General features: G+C 42.0%; 2 protein-coding genes across 2 annotated transcripts in view; both read left to right on the plus strand.

Annotated features, from left to right (window-relative positions):
- KCNJ4 (potassium inwardly rectifying channel subfamily J member 4) overlaps positions 1 to 21,170 on the plus strand; it is a 33,480-nt gene extending 12,310 nt beyond the window's left edge. Inside the window, exons 2-3 of the mRNA XM_060777059.2 lie at positions 15,517 to 15,701; positions 19,148 to 21,170. Of these exons, the coding sequence (XP_060633042.2) occupies positions 15,664 to 15,701; positions 19,148 to 20,483 (1,374 nt within the window). The 5' untranslated portion in view covers positions 15,517 to 15,663 and the 3' untranslated portion in view covers positions 20,484 to 21,170. The remainder of the gene's footprint in view (positions 1 to 15,516; positions 15,702 to 19,147) is intronic.
- On the plus strand, positions 7,986 to 9,107 carry LOC132775533 (endosome-associated-trafficking regulator 1-like). Its single transcript, XM_060776252.2, has one exon. The coding sequence runs from the start codon at positions 7,986 to 7,988 to the stop codon at positions 9,105 to 9,107; it is 1,122 nt and encodes a 373-aa protein (XP_060632235.2).
- Positions 21,171 to 21,637: the final 467 nt, after the last annotated feature.

Consider the following 21,637-nt stretch of genomic DNA (forward strand, 5'->3'; position numbering starts at 1 on the left):
ATTACTAGAATTCCAACTTACCCTGCTTACCTGTCCGAACACATCTCCCCTTATGAACCTGCTAGGACTTTAAGATCGTCTGGGGAGACCCTGCTCTTGATTCCTCCTGTGTCACAAATACGTTTGTCGGGGAGAAGAGACAGGGCCTTCTCAATGGTGGCCCCTCTTCTATGGAACACCCTTCCTAGGGACATTAGATCGGCCCCCTCCCTCTTAACATTCCAGAAAAGAGTCAAGACCTGGCTGTTTGAGCAAGCTTTTGAAAATGCAACGTAACTTAGAACGACTGGGCAATGAGATGGATAATGTTTTTAATTAGGAGACGCAAATGGCTTATGTTTTTATTACTTTTGTTTGGTTTTATACTATGTATTAATGTTTTAAATGTTTTATGATGTTCTTGGCCATCAAATTGTTGCCCTGAGTCGCCTGAGGGCTGAGAAGGGCGGTATACAAATATAGTAAGTAAGTAAATAAATAAATAAATAAATAAATTACAAACAGTGATATTGTGTCCACAAATCCAAGGCCAAATTTCCAAAATTGTCCACAAGTCTTAAGGTTCAGACTTGGTTATGAGTATTGCAGACAGCAATTAAACAACACATTGCAAATCCTTAAATGCTGCTTTCACATTTGATCCCCCTTGCCAGCCTCTTCTCTGCAATCTTGGCTGAATGTCTCAGCTGAGCTTTCTCTTTCCTATGTTCCACAAGGGAAAACCCAGTTAACTCTTTCACAGTTTGCTGCTCAGGCACCTCTTGAGTTTGGTCAACAAGCTGAGCGGTTGTCACTTCTGGGGTGGCTGAAGGAGTTCATGTTCCAGACTGGGCTCAGCCCAGCCCTCCTCCATGCTATCCATAACTGGATCACAGGATGCACCAAAATGATCTGGGAGGCTTACCACCTGTGATCTTGCTATGCCTCAAATAAAACTCTACTGGTACACTTTAATATGTATCTTGGTGATCACTTATGATACAAATCAGTGATGGAGGCCTTCAATCCAAACCAAAAATTGCCCTGTAAAAAACAAAAGTAGCATGAATGGCATTGCTTCCAGACCTCCAGGCATGGGCAAACTTCGGCCCTCAGGGTGTTTTGGACTTCAACTCCCACAATTCCTAACAGCCTCAGGCTCCTTCCTTTTCAAATGGGCCTGAGGCAGTTAGGAATTGTGGGAGTTGAAGTCCAAAACATCTGGAGGACTCAAATTTGCCCATACTTGCATTAGACAGAGTGAGGTAGCTATCTTATGCAAAAAATGTGTAATGTCATGAATTTATTTCGTATCAAAAGCATTACATAAATCAATATAAAACTGATAGAAATAGAAGGAGCACAGGCAGCTAAATATCTTTTGACCAAAACCGGCTAATGGCATTGTCTGTAGCCTCCAACAATTCTTCCTCTGTACATGAGGCAGGGCATAGTGGACAACCATACAGATGCAGAGTTGTCTGTTCTGCTCCACAGTTACACAAGGTGGGGGATTCTTTTAGGTAGTGCCATTTTGTCTTTTGATCTGCCACTCTACTTCTGAGGCTGTTCAGGGACTTCCAAGTTGCCCATTCTTGGTTTGCCCCTGGTGGGGGACTATCCAGTTAGGATTTCGTGGTTTAGCTGCCCAGAGGGATACCCTTGCTGTTGCTGGGGGGACACAAAGAGGAGTGGTAAATCTCATAAAGCTTTTCCTTGATTTGAGTCTACTGGGAGAAGGTTGTTAGCCATGTAGTGGATGGCTTTCACAGTGTTCAACCTTATTTCTCTCACATTTAGCAGCAAATTCCCATCGCACACCAGAGGGGAGCAATGCCAGCTAGCTTGTAGAGTTTATCAACAGGTGTAGGTTTAAGACATCCTGTGATTATTCTGTATGTTTCATTCAGTGCTATGTTCACCTGCTTTGCATGGGCAGACCTATGCCAAACAGGGCAGGCATACTTGGCAGTTGAGTAAGACAACACCAGGGCTGATATTCCTATTAATTTTGGTTTTGCACTCCATGTGATGCTAGTAAGTTTCCGCAGGATATTATTGCATGCAGCTACTTTGTGCTTGGTGTTGAAGCAGTGTTTCCTATATGTGTTCGATCTAAGGCGACACCGAGATATTTAGGATGGAAACAATGTTCTAGACCTTGGCCTTCCCAAGTGACTTTCAATTTCCTGTTTGCCTTACAGTTGCATAGGTGGATAAATAAATGTCATGAAAAGGCAACAAATTGCGATATACTTTGTGAGCAGTTTGTGTTTGCAATGATAGCAATCCCACAAAGATTTGTAGAATTTTCAACATCATGCTTCATCATACTTCGGTTTCTTTTGATGATTATGCAACATTCATTTGGAGAGTTGTTGAGCGCCAGTTACTATTCTGCCTCAATCAGAAAAATGTCCAGAGCTGTACCTAGTAGCACATTGGACTAGTTAGTCTCCATGGGTGGGACCTATTCAAAGATCATTGCCGGTTGGGAACGCCTGAGTTTGGAAAAGGTGTTTTTGAGGTTCTTTTATGGCAGAGGGTTCTAACCTTTTTCTCCCACCCTATGCCTCGTGTTGGTTGTGTCATATGCCAGGTCTTGGTGTGCATCCCTTGTTGTTCTGCATTTCCTCCCTCCTTTTCTCCACCATGTGGGCTGATCACGGCTCAAACTTTTAATTCTGATGGTAATTGAAATAATAACACAGGCAAAACCCTTCTGTCTCTAATACTGCAGCTGGCTTTATGGAGCTATGAATAGCTCTGAGTCATGCTCTGAAGATGGCTTCACTTCCAACTGTTTGTTTTGGTGATAGGTTCCCACCCCCTTGCCCTTGCTTTCAGGACTAGTAAAGGAGGGAGACAACAACACATTCCCCCTCTTAACCCAAAATTTAGCCAATTAGAGGCAATTTTATAGAATTGCTATTTAAGCGACAGGGAACAAGGTGCCCTAAAGAAATCAATCAGTTGGCAGTTGCTGGCAGGACAGATGGAGATTGCTGGCATATAGTTTGTCTGTGTATAATATTCTGTTTAGAAACACATTTTGTTGCAGTTCCTTTATATGGAACTTGTTGGTTGAGCAAAGAAAGATGCTGTCTTAGGACCTATATTTTATATTTTCTGTTGTTCTATTAGTATTTTGGCATCTCTCTTGAACATGAACACAAAGCATTGAACTGGCTAGCTATGGCTTTTTCATGCTACAGCTAACATCCAACTTTACTCTTCTTATCAGGGTTAGCCCAAAACATTTTGCTGTTTGAAATAGAGTAGCAAATGCATCCCTTCCTCTCTGATATTGGGCTTTATATACAGCCATCATCAATGATAGTCACTGATAGCTTTGAGCTCCACTCACTTTGTCTAATTGCCTTTTAAATATGGTGCCCACTGCTACATCTTGTGTCAGCAGATTCCATACTTTGACTATGCATTTTGTGAAGAAGTATTTCCTTATGTCATAATGTTTTCCCTTGACATTAAGTCTAGTAATGTCTGACTCTGGAGGGTGGTGCTCCTCTCAATTTCTAAGCCAAAGAGCTAGCATTGTCCATAGACACCTCCAAGATCATGTGGCCAGCATGACTCCATGGAGCACTGTTACCTTCCTGCCGAAGCGGTATCTATTGATCTCGTCACATTTGCATGTTTTCGAACTGCTAGGTTGGCAGAAGCTGGGGGTAACAGCGGGAGTTCACTCCACTCCCCAGATTCAAACTGCTGACTTTTTGTTCAGCAAGGTCAGCAGTTAATCAAAGTGTTTTGTATTATGGCTGGTATAAAACTTCGAATATATATATAACACACATAAACTTTGAATATATATGACACACACTACTAAATCCAAGTCTACAAAGAAGACATGCAGAAATTAGTATGATTTCAACGTGTGCCCAAAACTAAGAGTAGTTGAAGCATGTGGAAGTTATCATTTTGTGCTCTAGAAGAAAGAGTTGGGTGTGCGCTATATTTCTAAGCTTTTTAAAAAATGTTCAAAAAACTTCTGTATTATGATCCCAGCCAATCAGGGATCACATACTGGACAGCAGAAGACAAAGGGGGGGGGGAGGCAATTATCCTAGCTTAATGGAAAGAGCAAAAATATACACTGGCCTCACTCCCTGAATAACAGAAATCTATAAAACGCAGGCCAAACTTATATATTACATACAAGGAATCATTAACACCTAACTAAACATTAACACCTAAGCTAAACATTAACACCTAACTGCAGCAGGGAAGAGCTCCTTGCCCCACCCCAGCCATTCCACAGATATATAAACCCATTGTCCTAATTCCAACAGACCTCATACCTCTGAGGATGCTTGCCATAGATGCAGGCGAAACGTCAGGAGAAATGCCTCTAGAACATGGCTCTATAGCCCGAAAAAACTCACAAGAACCTAATCATGTGGGTGTTGCCAACCTGTCCCTATCAAGCTAGTTCTTGAATTACAGGCAGTCTCCAGGTTACTAACAAGATAGGTTGTGTGGGTTTGTTCTTGAGTTGAATTTGAGTTGAAGCCCGACTGCCCATTGGAGGCAAGGATATTAGAGGCCAAGATGAAGTACTTTGGCCACATCATGAGAAGAAAGGAAAGCTTAGAGAAGACAATTATGCTGGAGAAAATGGAAGGAAAAGGGAAGAGGGGCTGACCAAAAGCAAGATGGCATCTTTGAAGTGACTGGATTGACCTTGAAGGAGCTGGGGTGGCGATGGCCGACAGGGAGCTCTGGCATGGGCTGGTCCATGAGGTCATGAAGAGTCGGAAACGACTGAACGAATGAACAACAACAAATATATATTGGGGGGGGGGGGGCTTTGGATAGCATAAGGAAGAGTGAGCACACCCCTGTGGAGTTTGTTTTGTTATCTGTGCCCCGTTCAGAGGATTTCACTTCACTTTCTGTTCTTGTGATAGCTGGATTTTGAAAAATTTGACTTGTTATGGAAACAAGTCAAATTTTCTCCCATGATAACTCCTCTTTCAGGAGTGAATTTCCCTTCCGTGGGGTAGCTTTCACTCACTTCCTGTTGTCTCACCCCATTCTTAACTATAAGTCGTTAGTAAGTTGGATGTTTCTAAGTTGGATGTTTGCCTGTAGTTAGCTCATCAGTTAGTTGTGTAAGACAGTCATTAATTTATGGATGATACAGTACACAGTGTTTGCTCTTAAACAGATGTGCTTGTGGAAGTTTTAGTTTGACTGGCCTTTGATGTTATACAGTGGCAGGGGTGAAGTGATTGTTCTTTCTGAAGAGAACAACATGCTGTTGACTAGCCCAGCTTCCTACCAGTCTATAACTACAGGTAGGGAGGAGCTCTCGGTGGTGCAATGGGTTAAACCCTTGTACCGGCAGGACTGAAGACCAACAGGTCGTAGGTTCAAATCCGGGGAGAGCACGGATGAGTTCCCTCTGTCAGCTCCAGTTCCCCATGTGAAGACATGAGAGAAGCCTCCCACAAGGATGGTAAAACATCAAAAACATCTGGGTGCCCCCTGGCCAATTCTCTCACACCTAAAGCAACTTGCAGTTATTCAAGTCGCTACACACACACACACAAAACTACAGGTAACCAGGGAGATACTAGGGCAATGAGCTGATAATACCTACAAGATTCCCCATAATGTGTTGATTTGGCCTTATGGTGGGATTGACTTCTGAGTAAACATTCTTGGCCTGACTACTTGCAACAGAATGGCACATGTGTGAGTGACTAAATGGACACCAGTTGTAAATAAAAAGCATAGTGGAAAGCAATTCACAATTCACTGTATTTCTTGCTTTAAGGTTATTTATTCATATATAGCAGTGGTTCCCAGCCTTTTTTGACCATGCACCACTTGACCACGTTGACCAAAGATCATTCTCCAACATTAGTACCAAAAGGGTTACAGATCAGTTTTTGGTCAACTTTAGATTCGGTTTGGTTATTTGGGGTGCTGATACAGAAAATTGTATTGGATAGACAACATCACCTCTAGTTTCTGATACAGAACATATGCCATCTAGTAGTCACCATCTGCTCACCCACAGAAAACCATATTTAATAATCTAGGGCCAATGCAATATTTCATGGGAAGTCAGCCTTTCCCCTCATGACATCTCCATTACCTTGGCACTATAAGAGGGTTTTGCGAGATTGGTCGCTCTCACTGTCTTGTGGTTTCGAGGCAACGGTGTAGTAATGGTGAGGCCGTGGACCATATTTTTATTATTGTGGACCACTGGTGGTCCACGGACCTTTCTTTAATTTTCAGTTCCCAAGCAGGTAATGAAATCAAGACGTTTATCAAGCAGATGGTGAGTTCACGATCCATAGCTGATGGGTTGTGTGTTAATTTGTGTGGATCACAAGCTGTGCATCACATATGTTAATAGGCATTCACGAGGCTATACAGGCTAGTATCCAGCTCCCTAAGAGACACACACAGACAGAGATAGAGATCTAAATGCATTTGTGGGGGAAATGTATGAAAACAGAAGAATCTGATAATAAAGGAGGCAATTTTGATTGAGAAAATGGCAGTCATGTTTTGCCTAACAAAAGAAACTATTGATCTGTACTTAATTTAGATAGTTATCATCAGATTCTCCAGGAAGGAGAATCAAGGCAGGTTTTCTAGTTCAATACAAATGTGAATACAAAGTAATGGTGCTGTTGTAGGTTAGGAACTGTGGTGAAGAAGCAAAGGAAAATATTTCCCATTGTTTGGTAGGATTGAAATATCAGCCCTAATGTATTTTCCAAGTGAAATGTGAAGCTGGAATGAACTCTGAAACTGAATAGGAAGGCAAACAAATAACAAACAATAATTTTGGCCAATGGAGCTATTAAATCCCAGTGCTGCTTTCAGTTCAACCCACACACAGCACTGATCAAGACAAGATAAAGTTAATTTCAAGCATAATTTTTCACAGAACTTCAGAGTTACTCAGACAGCAACACTGTGCATGAACAATATCTAATGCATTCATTGTCATCTTCATTTGAAGTCTATGCGACCAACACAGAATGTATGCAGAGCTTGTTTGCTGCTTAAGAGAATGTTCTCAGGGTCTGGCACTGTACATCACCATAACTTCTTGCTGTTGTCCCTGGACATATAATATTTCAGTTATAGCAATTCTATTATAGCACAAATGGCAGAACTCAGTGAACATTACAGACATGTATGGTCGAAGACTTTCATGGCTGGAATCACTGGGTTGGTGTAGGTTTTTTGGGCTATATGGCCATGTTCTAGAAGCATTCTCTCCTGATGTTTCACCTGCATCTATGGCAAGCATCCTCAGAGGTTGTGAGGTCATGAAAAGATGTCAACTATTGTCAAAATAGAGATTCTCCAGCTCCCTAAACCCATTACTATTTTTTGAATCAGCATCCCAAATAATCCCAGAAACAGGCCTAAAACCCAAAAGACACTAATAATTTTTATTGGACTTTGTAATCATACCTTCTTTCTTTCTCTCCACCACCTTTTAATTTCATTCAACAAAGCAACAAGATTCAGCTTACCTGTAAGTCTCCCTTGATCTATAGCTGAAACAGTATTTCAGATAGTTACTGGCACTGAAGACAGGGCCTGATACAGTAGACTATCCCATGTTACATCAAAAAATAGGATAAGATTATAATAGCAGATACAGTATCAGATGTGAACTCAACCTACCGCTCATAACTAGACATGGGTAAAAAAGCTGTAAAAACTGTTCTAGCTATTTGCCTCTCTCAAGCCTGTGAAGTCACAAAATGAAGTATTGTCAGTTGGTGACATCATAGATCCAGGTAACCTCTGCTTCCTCCACTGTTAAAGAGACGTGTGCATGAAGGTATAGATTCAGATGCTTCAGCGGGCCGTTGAACTGAGGCCAACAGCACTGGCACTATATTCAACAAGGGCTGGCTAAACTGCTTGAGGAGAAGTGGGACCTGGCCTGGTGCTAAGACTGGAAGGATGCAACTTCTATAGAAGGCAGTTGTGCCCACAAAATGCCACGGCCAGTTCTCACAGGCTGCTCACAGTCCCGAGGCCTGAAAGAGAAGGAAGAAGAAGAAGAACCCCAGCCCTGCTACCACCACCACCATCACCACTTATCACCTCCTCCAGCAGACAACTTCAAGAGCCACGTCAGCTCTGGAGACAACCCAGTGAAATACCCAAACAATCCATCTGCATTTCCTTTGAAAGGGCCCAAAAATAAGAACCGTGGTGCGGTGAGACAACACGAAGCCAAAAACAGAAGTAACCGAAGAAAAATGGCCAGGCAGAGCCTTGGTCTTGAAGATGTTTCTCTGTCTCCAGAACCACTGGGCTTGAGCTTAGAATTTCAAGAGCCTTTGTACAAGGAGGAGACTGTTGTTGATCATTTGTTAGAGGTTGACGATGAGGATGATTGGAGAGAAAGGTACGACAAAGCCAGACTGGCCAACATGATCCCGTGTGACCCATATAATTACAACTCTGCTGGCCTTTCAGGGATGGAGGCTTTCTCTTCATGGCCATTCACTGACAATGAACCATGTATTGGGTGTCCTTCTCATACCAAGATGGCTGCCCGTGAAGAACCTATAGAGGAAATCGAGTACGTGTCTCCACAGCTGAGCTACCAAGAGCTGAAGGAGGAAAATTCCATGTTGAGGAGGAAGATCAAGAGGATCCAGAACTACTCTGAAAGCCAGACACACATGGTAAGAAATCTTGAGAGGACGCTCCAAGCCACTATGAACAAAGAGGAGAAAGAGGCTCAGGATTTGGAAGCATTGGTACAACATGCAGAACAAAGCCTCCAGTGCATGACTCAAAGAGCTCTGAAGGCAGAAAGTGACATGGAGAAGATGAAGCAAGAGATGGCACTACTCCAGGCTGAGCTGACTTGCTACAAAGTGGAGAATGAAAGCCTGAGATCTGGCCAGTCCACCAACATGGGAGCAGTAAAACAGCATGTTGATGTTGCTTTGCAGAACCTCCTCCGGGTCACCAACCATGCCCATGCCACCATCAACCAGCTGGTTTTTGGAGCTGAAACACTGAGCCTCGTTGCTGAGCTCCTTAAATCTGTAGGCAGAATGTCAGAACTAGAGAATGAAGATGGAGAAAAGAAACTAACTTAAAGGACCCTCTTGCCTACGAGTGTAATGCTCCTATACTGCTGTTGAGACTTACACCATTTGCTCTCAAAATGCATGGTTTCAAATAAGCAACCTCACTCTCTTTCCCCCAGAAGTACTTTTATTACATAATGGAATATTAATTTGATATACTAATGCCTTGGGTGCTCTATTTCAAAACTACATTGTAAGGGGTCAGCACAGTGTTTGGGTCCTGTTGTTCTTCATAGAGCTGGGAATATTTGACATTCATTGGGCAATTGGGCCTTGGATGCGTGATTTTTCCCCCTTTATACCTCAGAGGGTGGGAAAGTTACCTTTGAACCTCAGTTCCCAGAATTTCGTAGTCAATGGTTTTGGGAGTTATAATCCAAAAAGTACCTTTCCCAAATTTTGTAGTCTCTTAATGGCATTTTGGAGCACGAATGTACAGCAGACAATTCAAACTGAGGCTATGGCAAAAGGTGTTTGGGACTCCAATGCCCAGATGTCCTGGCCATCTTATCCAATGCTCAGGAATTCTGGGAGCCAAACTCCAAAACACCTGGGGGCCCAAAGCCCAAACCTATCATTACACAGAGTGACAGATATTGGTGGGTAACAGTCACAGCCTTGGTTGTTCCTTGTGAACTCCCTGTTGTTGAAAACTGAAAGACAGAAATTGGGTTGATATTATACAGTTAGTTCTGGGAACACACTCCTAAAACTAGTCTGTTGCCTCAGGTGTAAAGAGGTTACTACTCAAGTGCAAAGAGGCTACTATTCTGTTAACAGCATTCACGTCAACTATCAGTCCAGTCAACCTCTGTATGTGAATTGGAAAAGAGTTCCCATCTTGTCTTTATTTCAGCCAGAAAAAGGCTGGCCATGGTGTAACCTAAGGTTGCTTTCACATGGGACTCCGTGCTTTGTCTAATTGTTGTGAACATTTTAACTGGGGGTCATGGGAGCTTCTGGGAGCCCCATGTTGGAGAAAGCTCTAAATTCTCGTTCCTACTGTTCTATGATGTGCTTTGTATTGTTGGGTTTCTCTCCCTCTTTCTAGATTCAATTATATATATATAGAGGGATTGATGTTTGGAGGGAAAAGAAAGCAAGATCACATGTTAACTAACAGGGATTGAATAGGAACATAACTGGTGTTGACTAATCCAGAAAGTGATCTTGGGTGCAGACTGGGAAATTTAATGAAAATAACAACTCAGTGTGCAAAAATAGTACATGCCATTCAATATTCAGAATAGTTAGGAATGGGGCTGAAAATAAAATTGCTAATTTTAAAATATTCTTATTGAGATTTTTTTCATGCACTTGGAATATAGCATAAAATAAAGATGTAGTTAAGCAGTTGGACTAAACTTGAAGATCTGGCTCCAAGACTTCATTGGATCATGAGATTTATTCCTTATGATTGGGCCACTCCTTCCCTCTCTTTCAGCTTGATCTAGAATTGTGTGTTAGGTTTAACAGTGAGGACAAGCAAGGTTATTGGAGGAATTGTGGGTATATCTAAAAAGAATAAGTGAGTGAATAGCATATTTTTCTTCAAAAACTGTTTCTTCCTCAAAGTAACTTTAGAGGGAGTTCAGTGGGGTATCTATTGCAATAATAATAATAATAATAATAATAATAATTATTATTATTATTTTATTTCTTATCCGCCTCTCCTCAAGGCTCGAGGTGGGTTAAAAAACAATTAAAATACATAAACACAGCAAAAACACTACAAATACACATACTAAAATGTACCTCCATAAAAGGTAATACCAAAACGTATCTCTATGAAATACATATTAAAACAGACAAAACATAGATTAAACCAGTGGTTCCTAACCTTTTTTTTTTAACCAGGGACCACTTGACCAGGAACCACTTTGACCAGGGACCAAAAACAGTACCAAAAGGGTTACAAATCCTTTTTTGGTCAACTTTAGATTCAGTTTGGGGTGCTGATTCAGAAAGTTGCATTGGACAGAACACATCAGCAATAGTTTCTGATACAGAACGTATGCTATCCAGTAATTGCCATCTGCTCGCCCACAGAAAACTATATTTAATAATCTAGATCTGATGTGGTAGTAGTAATCTTTCATGGTAGTCAGCCCCTCCCCTCCAGACATTCCCGTTGCCTCGGCACTATAAGAGGGTTTTATGAGACCAATGGCTTTTGTTGCTGCGTGATTTCAAGACAACGCTGTAGTAATGGTGAGGCCACAAGCTATATTTTCATTCTTGCAGACCACTGGTGGTCCACAGACCACAGGTTGGGAACCACTGGATTAAACAAAGGACATATATTAGAATTCATGTTTATGTTTAAAGACTATCTGGATAGGTCTGCCAGAAGAGACAGGTGTTCACTTGTGTCTTAAGTTTCAAAAGCTGACTTAGTTGTTGGAACTCTACCAGCAAGTTGTCCCACAGGCTTGGGGTGGCCGATGAAAAGGTCCTCTGGGTGGTGGCTGCCAGTCAGGTTCTGGCAGGTTGGAGCAGACACCCAAAAGTCTGAAGTGTGTGGACTCGATGGTATGGGAGAAGGCGATTCCTTAGATAGCCTAGACCCAAACCATGTAGAGTTTTAAAGGTCAAAACCCTCACCTTGTACTTTACCCTTGTAATTGGCAGCCAGTGGAATGACTTTAGGATATAGCCAAATCTATTCAAAAAGAGATTTAAAATAGTAAGATATACTTTTAGTTAAGAAGCATACATTCATATGTACTTGACTATTAATTTTGTCATCATGTGTATATTGATATAGGTGACATTAGGACTTTTTGCTTATAATGAGGAGAGGATAATGACAAATGACTTGGTTAATTCCAACACTGAAAGATGTTAAACCAAGAAGTAGCAGGGACATCTTGGAAAAGGGATTGCCCTCTTTGTCTCCAAATGGTTTTTCTGTGTCAAACACCACATAGGAGCTCGTGATCCATCCCAGGAAACTTTGTTTTAAAATCCTCAAATCTTGCAATGGTCAATGTAGAAATCATTAAGCGAAGAAAAGATGAGGAGATGAAGTTATGAAGGAAAGGGAAAGCAAAGTAAAAGAGTTTTAGCGGGTGGGATGGGTAAGAAAGGGATGCAGCATTCCTTCAAAGCTCAAAAAGCCTAATGTTCACTCAAAACTCTGATCTATGGGATGCCAACCATGTTGTCTTGAAGGCCAAGGGATCTCCTGCTTGCTCTCTGATATCAACAAATGATTGGCTGATTGAAATATTTCTATCCTACTCTATATCAAAAGATGTCAGGTCAGTATACAGGTAAAATCAATACTAACAGGTTAAACATTTTAGAGCAATAATTTAAATACACTAAAATATATATTAACACATTAAAGCTGTAGAAGACTACAATGGATTTAATAATGCTGTGCTTAGCATTTGAAGTAAATCAGCAAGATCCTCCAAAAATAGTTGATTGATCTCCAGTTTGGTAATTATGATGCTGTATGCCTGACTCAAAACACTGTAATTATTCCAATTCTCATTTATGTTACAGCACCAAAAGTGTTCCAAAATTCCTACTGTATATACTCATGTATAAGTCTACAGCATGTGTAAGTGCGAGGCTAGATTTTGGGTCAAAAGTATGAATTTTGTTGTGACCTATGGATAAGTCAAGGATTATTCTGCAGAGAGGAAAGAGCATTAATGGCACCCAAGAGGCTGTCCCTGGCTGCCATCACCTTTTCTCCACCCATGCATTCAAAAAGTCCAAAAGCGGTACCGCAGATGAGGCAATAAAGGGGCTCAGTGCTCATTTTATGTTTTTTCAGGAAGGTGCATTTTGCCACCGTACTCAAAGAAAGGAACGGTTCCTTTGTTGAATAAGAGTTAAAGTACAATATTTTCCTCCTCTTTCCTCCTTTCCTTCTCCTTTTCCCTCCCCCTCACCGAATATCACTGTATATATTTACAAAACTCAATAAAAATGTATTTTTTTTAAAAAAGAGTTAAAGTACAATACTCACACTGACATGTGAATAAGTTGATCCAGTTTTTTGGGTTGGTTTTTAAACTAAACTTTCTAGACTTATATTTGTTATTGTTTATTTGTTCACTCATTTCTGACTCTTCGTGACCTCCTGGACCAGCCCACGCCAGAGCTCCCTGTCAGCCTTGGTCACCCCCAGTCACTACAAGGGTCCCATCCATCCATCTTGCCCTTGGTCGGCCCCTCTTCCTTTTTCCTTCAATTTTCCCTAGCATCATTGTCTTCTCCAAGCTTTCCTGTCTTCTCAAAGTACTTCATCTTTGCCTCTAATATCCTTCCCTCCAATGACCAGTTGGGCTTTATTTCCTGGAGTATGAACTGGTTTGATCTTCTTGTGGTCCAAAGTACTCTCAGAATTTCCCCCCAACATTATGGTTCAAAAGTGTCTACCTTCCTTTGCTCAGCCTTCCTTATTAAGGTCCAGCTTTCACATCCATAGGTCACTATGGGGAATTGTTGTTGTTCATTCGTTCAGTTGTCTCCGACTCTTCGTGACCTCATGGACCAGTCCACGCCAGAGCTCCCTGTTGACCGTCACCACCCCCAGCTCCTTCAAGGTCAGTCCAGTCACTTCAAGGATGCCATCCATCCATCTTGCCCTTGGTCGGCCCCTCTTCCTTTTACCTTCCACTTTCCCCAGCATAATTGTCTTCTCCAGGCTTCAGTCTCCACATCATGTCTCCTCATGATGTGGCCAAAGTACTTCAACTTTGTCTCTAGTATCCTTCCCTCCAATGAGCAGTCGGGCTTTATTTCCTGGAGGATGGACTGGTTGGATCTTCTCGCAGTCCAAGGCACTCTCAGAACTTTCCTCCAACACCACAGCTCAAAAGCATCTATCTTCCTTCGCTCAGCCTTCCCTAAGGTCCAGCTCTCACATCCGTAGGTGACTACAGGGAATACCATGGCTTTGACTAGGCGGATCTTTGTTGCCAGTCTGATGTCTCTACTCTTTACTATTTTATCGAGACTGGACATTGCTCTCCTCCCAAGAAGTAAGCGTCTTCTGATTTCCTGGCCACAGTCTGCATCTGCAGTAATCTTTGCACCTAGAAATACAAAGTCTGTCCCGGCCTCCACATTTTCTCCCTCTATTTCCCAGTTGTCAATCATTCTTGTTGCCATAATCTTGGTTTTTTTGATGTTTAGCTGCAACCCAGCTTTTGCGCTATGGGGAATACTATTGCTTTAACTCTGCGGACCTTCATGGCCAATGTGATGTCTCTACTCTTAACTATTTTATCAAGATTGGTCATTGCTCTCCTCCCAAGAAGTAAATGTCTTCTGATTAGACTTATATGTGGGTATATTTGATGCTTTTAAAGCCTCTCGGCTTTTTCCTAAAACAGCCATTTCTGGAGTTCTGGACAGCAGGCTGATGAGCAATGACTGGTTTAGACCTACAATGGCCATGTTGAGAGAGACTGCTAAGATAGGATCACAAAAGGATCTGCCAGGAGTCTCTATAACTGTCTGTCTCAGTACCTTGTGAAAAAGAAAACACACATCTACTGTTTTTAAAAGAAAAATCCAGGTACTGGATTTAAGGAAGCCCGAGAACAGAAAGAAAGGAAAACTGGAAAGGGCAAGAGTCTGTTCCTCCTCTCCCTTCAGCTGAATTAACTGGATACAAACTACTTTTTCTCATTTTGCACACAGCTTGCAGCAGTAGAGGTAAGTGGGTGGGAAAGGTGGAAAATGGAAGGAAGGTACAGAATATTAGGCATACTAAAAGTTGCTGAGAAAGTAGGAAAAGCTGTGATGTTCCGACTTGATGCTATAACTTTGACAATCAGAGTTTGAATCCTCACTCAGTCTTGGAAACCCACTGAGTGATCTTAAGCAACCCACACAGAGGGAGGCAAAGGCAATTCTCCTTTGAACAAATGTTGCTAGGAAAACCTACAAGTTGAAGGCACACAGCAACAGTAATAATTAACCAGAATTAACATTCCTTGGGTGACTGAGGAGGAAAAGGAAGGAGCCTGAGACTGTTAGGAATTGTGGGAGTTGAAGTCAAAAACACTGGAGGACCCAAGTTTGCCCATGCTTGGGTTATATGTTCTTCTGTAGTGGAAGAAAGGTAGAGCAGCATAAATGCGTATGCATGTTTTCAAGTCACCTGTCACTAATGGTGATCCCATGACCTTCATAAGGTTTCTTTAAGCAAGGAATACTGAAGTATTTTTACCATCCTTCCTCTGAAATACAGCCTACAACATCTGGTATTTTTTTGGCAGTCTTCCATCCAAGTGCCAACCAAGGCCAATTCTGTATTGCTTTCCAAGATCATACAGGATCTGGTACCTTTATGGTGTTAAGGCCCCTAAAATGCCGACCCATTTTTAGCTTTACTTGGCTCAACTTGTGAAAGAACTATGATTTTCTCTCTCTTCTATTTCTAATACAGGTATCAGCTCTACTGTAGAGGGAAGTATGGCATCAGTTCACCAGCCCTGAGTCGCCTTTACCTTGTTGTCCTTTGTATACTGCTGGGTGCGACAACCACTCTCTCACACAGGTGGAAACCGCTTGGCTCTCTAACAAGTAGCCTCTCATGTTAAAACGAGTCATGGGCAGCATCCGGATAAACAGGTGAGAGAATCCCACGTAGCTTTTCTAGTTCTCTGTCTGGATACTGACTTGAGAGACTGGGATGGAACCCATTTGGACTTCAAATAGTGCACATGATTTCACTCTTTCTCACCATTATCCATTAAAATTGAGCTTTCCAAGTATTTATGTTGGTGACTCACTTTTTCGACATGTATTATTTCGTGACACAGTAATTCAGTTTTACAGGCAAACCGGAGATTAATCCTACCTCTTATAAGACATGGTCACATACATAAATTCTAATTACAAAATATATGGGGATACAATAAATATCATGATAATCTTTCATTTATATATTTAAATATACATTTTGTAAGATTTTTTTTGTGTATCAGGAGTGACTTGAGAAACTGCAAGATGCTTCTGGTGTGAGAGAATTGGCCATCTGCAAGGAAGTTGCCCAGGTGACTCCTGGATGTTTTACCACCCTGTGGGAGGCTCCTCTAATGTCCCCAGATGAGAAGCTGGAGCTGACAGATGGGAGCTCACCCACTCCCCATATTTGAACCGCTGACCTTTTGATCAGCAGCCCTGCCGGCACAATGGTTTAACTCATTGCACCACGGGAGGCTCCTTTTTGTAAGATAATAACATATAGTTTCAAGGTTTTTGTCATTTCTCATTACGTTCACATCTACACACTATAGACAACACATTAACATGTCACGACACATAGCTCTGTATTAAAATATTTCTAATCAGTATTGCTTACATACACATTTTATGAGAAAATGATGGTGTCACACAAAACTTTCCATGGTGAATCTGCAGCTGGAGCAACTCCCTTCTGGTTAGGAGACAGAGAGGGTGGCATGTATTTTGAAGCTCTTGGAGAGAGGAGTTTATTTGAGGGTATCTGCCAACCCTTTGTCTCTTGATCTCTAAATTACATGTTTGGCTTCAGATAGAAGATTCTGGGAAACATGTTTGTTGCTGTGGCAACAGATTTATCTCGAATTCTGGAAATTTATAAACATTGTCACAGATGCACAGTTAAATCAACAATGGTGAGCAGAGCAGAAAATAGAGTCTTTCAGGTTTGTGCAGTTCAGAATGAAAAAGTTACAAAAGCACTATTTCAAAGACCCTCCACTACTATGCTGCTTGTGCTTACTTTCTCCTCTCTAGTCAAGACTTGGAGGCCATTGTAATTGTTGAAGTAGTGGCTTTCCTTGTTGGAGAATGGTATATGCCTATCAGTCAAATCAATAGTGGTGATTTGATAGTGCTGGCTATCCAGAGGTGGAAAATCCGTGGCTCTCCAAATCTGGTGGGATTTAGCCACAACAAATCATAGTGAGTGTGGCTAGTGGTGAAGATGATGAGAGCTGTAGAGTTCAACAACATTTAGAGCAGCCGTTTCAACCTGTGGGTCCTCAGATGTTTTGGCCAAGTCCCAGAAATCCTAGCAGCTGGTAAACTGGCTGGGATTACTGGGAGTTGTAGGCCAAAACACCTTGGGGACCCACAGCTTGAGAACCACTGATTTAGAGGTATACAGATTCCTAAGCTCTGTGCTAGATGGACATTTCCATCACATTACTTTCAATAGATTAAAAGGTGGAGTATTGAATTTTGATTTGGACAACATGAAGATTGAAAAGGATGGCCCAAATGAATATGTGGTAAATACACATGTGGGGGTTGAGTGCTTTCATTCCTTACTGTGTGCAGTGCCTTCAAGTTACCTTTCAATTTATGCCAATCTTATGAATTTCATTGTAGTTTTAAGCAAAAAATACACAGATGTGATTAGCCATTGGCTTTTCTGAACATCTAATAAAAGGTAAAGGTTCCCCTTGACATGAAGTCTAGTCATGTCCAACTGGGGAATGGTGCTTATCTCAATTTCTAAGTCAAAGAGCCGGCGTTGTCCGTAGAAAACTTCAAGGTCATGTGGCCAGAATGATGGCATGGACCACCGTTACCTTCCCACAGAAGTGGTACCTATTGATCTACTCACATTTGCAGGTTTTCAAACTGCTAGGTTGGCAGAAGCAGGGCCTAACAGTGGGAGCTCATCCCACTCCCCAGATTCGAACCATCAAACTTTTGGTCAGCAAGTATCAGCAGCACAGCGGTGTAACCTGCTGTGCCACTCGGGGGCCCTAGATCTAATACTTTCGGGGTATTTACATCTTGTTTCATTCTTATTTCTACATAAATATTTTTTCTTCTTTATTTATATTCTAATTGCCCCATACCAAACAATCTGAAAATTGCAAAAAAATAGAATATTAAAGAATATAACATTACTTTAATTGCATGTATTTTTAAACCTTACTAAAGCTTTGTTGAGTAAAGAAATGTCAGTGTTGTGCATTTGTCTTGGTGACCCTGGATTCACTGTACTCTCTGCCATTCTTTTTTTTTTGAAGCAAAATGTGAGCAATATATGAAACATCCAACATAGATCCAGTGATTCTGTGGTAGGGAATCACTGGATCCCGATTTGCTACCGGACCCAAATGCCGATTTGCTACCGGACCCAATTCAAGGTGCTGGTCTTGGCCTACAAAGCCCTAAACGGTTCCGGCCCAAAATACCTTTCTGACCGCATCTTGGCCTACGAGCCCACGAGGACCTTGAGATCGTCTGGGGAGGCCCTTCTCTCGATCCCGCCTGCATCACAGGCACGGCTGGCGGGGACGAGGGAGAGGGCCTTCTCGGTGGTGGCCCCCCGGCTGTGGAACACTCTCCCGGCACACATCAGACAGGCGCCCTCCCTCATGTCCTTTCGAAAAAGCCTTAAGACCTGGCTGTTCGAGAGGGCATTTAATTAAGTGCTAAGCAACAACATTACGGTAATGAGAATTGGAATGGTATAAGGAAGATGAGACTGGCTATGATTCTACTAAGAGACGAAGCGGATTTTTATGTAGTTTGTATTTGTCGTATAGTTATATGTTGTTGATACTGGCCTTTGTAACTGTCTTTTTATGTGTACTGTACATGAGTCGCCCGTAAGGGCTGAGAATGGCGGTTAATAAGTGCATCAAATAAATAAAATAAATAAATAAATAGGGAAGATGAAGCAGTGAACTGAAAGCTCGAAAAGTTAATATTAAAATGCAATTAGTTACAGCTACCATTTTAAGACTTTTCAAAGGTAATTAGTTAATAATATAGTTGTGATTTTAAAGAGTAATTTGAGGCCTTTTAATTACTTAAAAATGCAGTTGCTGGCTAAAACATACTTAGGAACTATAAAAATAACATTAAAATCACACTGACTACTGTAAAAGGAATTATGTTTATGTTTCATTTGTATCTTACTTATTGCACAAAGGAATTCATTATAAGTAATATTGTTTGAAACTAGTTATTTCCAAACCCAGGCCATTGGGGAAACAGATTTTTTAAAAGGCGACACCGATGCCTTTCCTCCATGTTTAACTCTAATCTCTTTCTCCCCCACTCATAAGGTACAGTATTGTCTCCACTGAAGAGGATAGGCACAAAGTCGCTTCCCTCGGAAAAATTAATGGTCACAGCCGGAATGGGAAAAGCCATGCCCCACGACGGAAACGCCGCAACCGCTTCGTTAAAAAGAATGGCCAGTGCAATGTCTACTTTGCCAACTTAAGCAACAAGTCCCAGCGTTACATGGCTGATATCTTCACGACGTGTGTGGACACCCGTTGGCGCTACATGTTCATGATCTTTTCAGCAACCTTCTTGGTTTCCTGGCTGTTTTTTGGCCTCCTCTTCTGGATCATTGCTTTCTTTCACGGTGACCTAGATGCCCCTAGTGTAGGAAATGATCCTTCCACAACAAAACTCTGCATCAAGCATGTCAGTGGCTTCTCTGGAGCTTTCCTCTTTTCAGTTGAAACACAGACCACCATTGGCTATGGTTTCCGATATGTGACTGAGGAGTGCCCGCTAGCCATCATGGTGGTAGTGGTCCAATCTATTGTGGGTTGCGTTATTGACTCTTTCATGATTGGCACCATCATGGCTAAGATGGCCCGCCCTAAGAAAAGGGCTCAGACCCTCCTTTTTAGCCATCACGCTGTTATCTCTCTACGGGATGGCAAACTCTGCCTCATGTGGCGGGTGGGAAATTTGAGGAGGAGCCATATTGTAGAAGCTCATGTTCGGGCTCAGCTTATCAAGCCCTACATGACAGCAGAAGGTGAATATGTTCCACTGGACCAGCGGGATCTGAACGTGGGCTATGACATAGGTCTGGACCGCATCTTCTTAGTGTCTCCAATTATTATTATTCATGAGATCGACGAAGAAAGTCCACTCTATGCAATGGGTAAAGAAGATCTGGAGAGGGAGGACTTTGAGATCGTTGTCATCCTTGAGGGCATGGTGGAAGCTACAGCGATGACCACCCAGGCCCGCAGTTCCTACCTGGCCAGTGAGATCCTTTGGGGACACCGTTTTGAACCTGTTGTCTTTGAGGATAAGAAGCGCTATAAGGTGGACTATTCACGTTTCCACAAGACCTATGAAGTGGCTGGAACCCCTTGCTGCTCTGCTCGGGAATTGCAGGAAAGTAAGATTACCATCCTGCCTTCCCCACCACCACCGCCCAGTGCCTTCTGCTATGAGAATGAGTTGGCTCTTGCCAGCCAGGATGAAGAGGAGGACGAGGACTTGCATGTAAGGGCAGATTTGGGTGGAGGAACTAAGGAGGAGGAGGGAGTCATACCCATGATGGAGTTTGGAGGCCACATGGATCTTGATCGTTTGCAGGTCTCCATTCCCCTGGACATACTCTCATACCATAGGGAATCGGCCATTTAATATCCCAACCTAGTTTTCCACGCCAAACATTTTCTCCTATGTTTCCTTATCCAAAACACCAGTCTTTTACCAACTGTTGGAAAACTGACCACACATAGACATGCGAGCTCCTTTGGTGCTGGATGTGTTGGGTTCCTTTCCATGAAGTTAGACATTGGTTTTTAAAGATCCTGAACTCAGAAGATCCTAATTTTCCCACTCCTGCTTGTCTGTGGCCTAGAACTGGAAGACTATAATAGTTGCATCAACCAAAGGCGGTAATGGGACATATTTCAAACTGTCAAAAGGACCAATTGTTGATATTATTGCTGCAAAAAAGTCAGTGGATTGTAGAATCTGTTCATTCAAGTGAAGGATGGGGGAAGATAATTTCCATGTGTTTTTATTATTTGCAGTGAAGAACTTTATCTTCCACTGTTCTTGCACATGGACACCATCTCTGTCTCATTCGGGTTTTTGGTATACTTGACTCTCAACTATGTTAACACCTATTTTTTCTTTGATCCTATGAAATTCTGGTCCCTTCCCACTGAGATGCAATTGAAGCCAATTAGAAATGTTTGCCAGAGGAAAGAGCTACAGTGGGGCCAATATGTGAACAATCTGTACATTATTTCTCCTAAGAATAATATCTGTATGCTTCCCAAGTTCTCACCATTTAATTTATCCCTTATTTGATATTGATATTGGAACTATTTATTTTTAAATAAAATATAATGATCTAAGGCAGTGTTTCTCAACCTTCCTAATGCCGCAACCTCTTAATACAGTTCCTCAAGTTGTGGTAACCCCCAGCCATAATTTTTGGTGCTACATCATAACTGTAATTTTGCTACTGTTATGAATTGTAATATAAATATCTGATATGCAGGGTGTATTTTCATTCACTGGACCCACTTTGGCACAAATACCCAATATGACCAAATTTGAATACTGGGGGGGGGGGGGGGGGGTTGGGGGGGGTTGATTTTGTCATTTGGGAGTTGTAGTTGCTGGGATTTATAGTTCAGCTACAGTCAAAGAGCATTCTGAACCCCACCAATGATAGAATTGGGTCAAACTTCCTACACAGAACCCCCATGCCTTAAAGCAGTGGTTCTCAACCTGTGGGTCCCCAGATGTTTTGGCCTTCAACTCCCAGAAATCCTAACAGC

This window comes from Anolis sagrei, chromosome 5, assembly GCF_037176765.1.
Source record: "Anolis sagrei isolate rAnoSag1 chromosome 5, rAnoSag1.mat, whole genome shotgun sequence".
NCBI classification, from domain to species: domain Eukaryota; kingdom Metazoa; phylum Chordata; class Lepidosauria; order Squamata; family Dactyloidae; genus Anolis; species Anolis sagrei.

Bases quoted from the DNA above. Each gene is read 5' to 3' on its own strand.
- LOC132775533 (XM_060776252.2), top strand. From the start codon at position 7,986: ATGCCACGGCCAGTTCTCACAGGCTGCTCACAGTCCCGAGGCCTGAAA.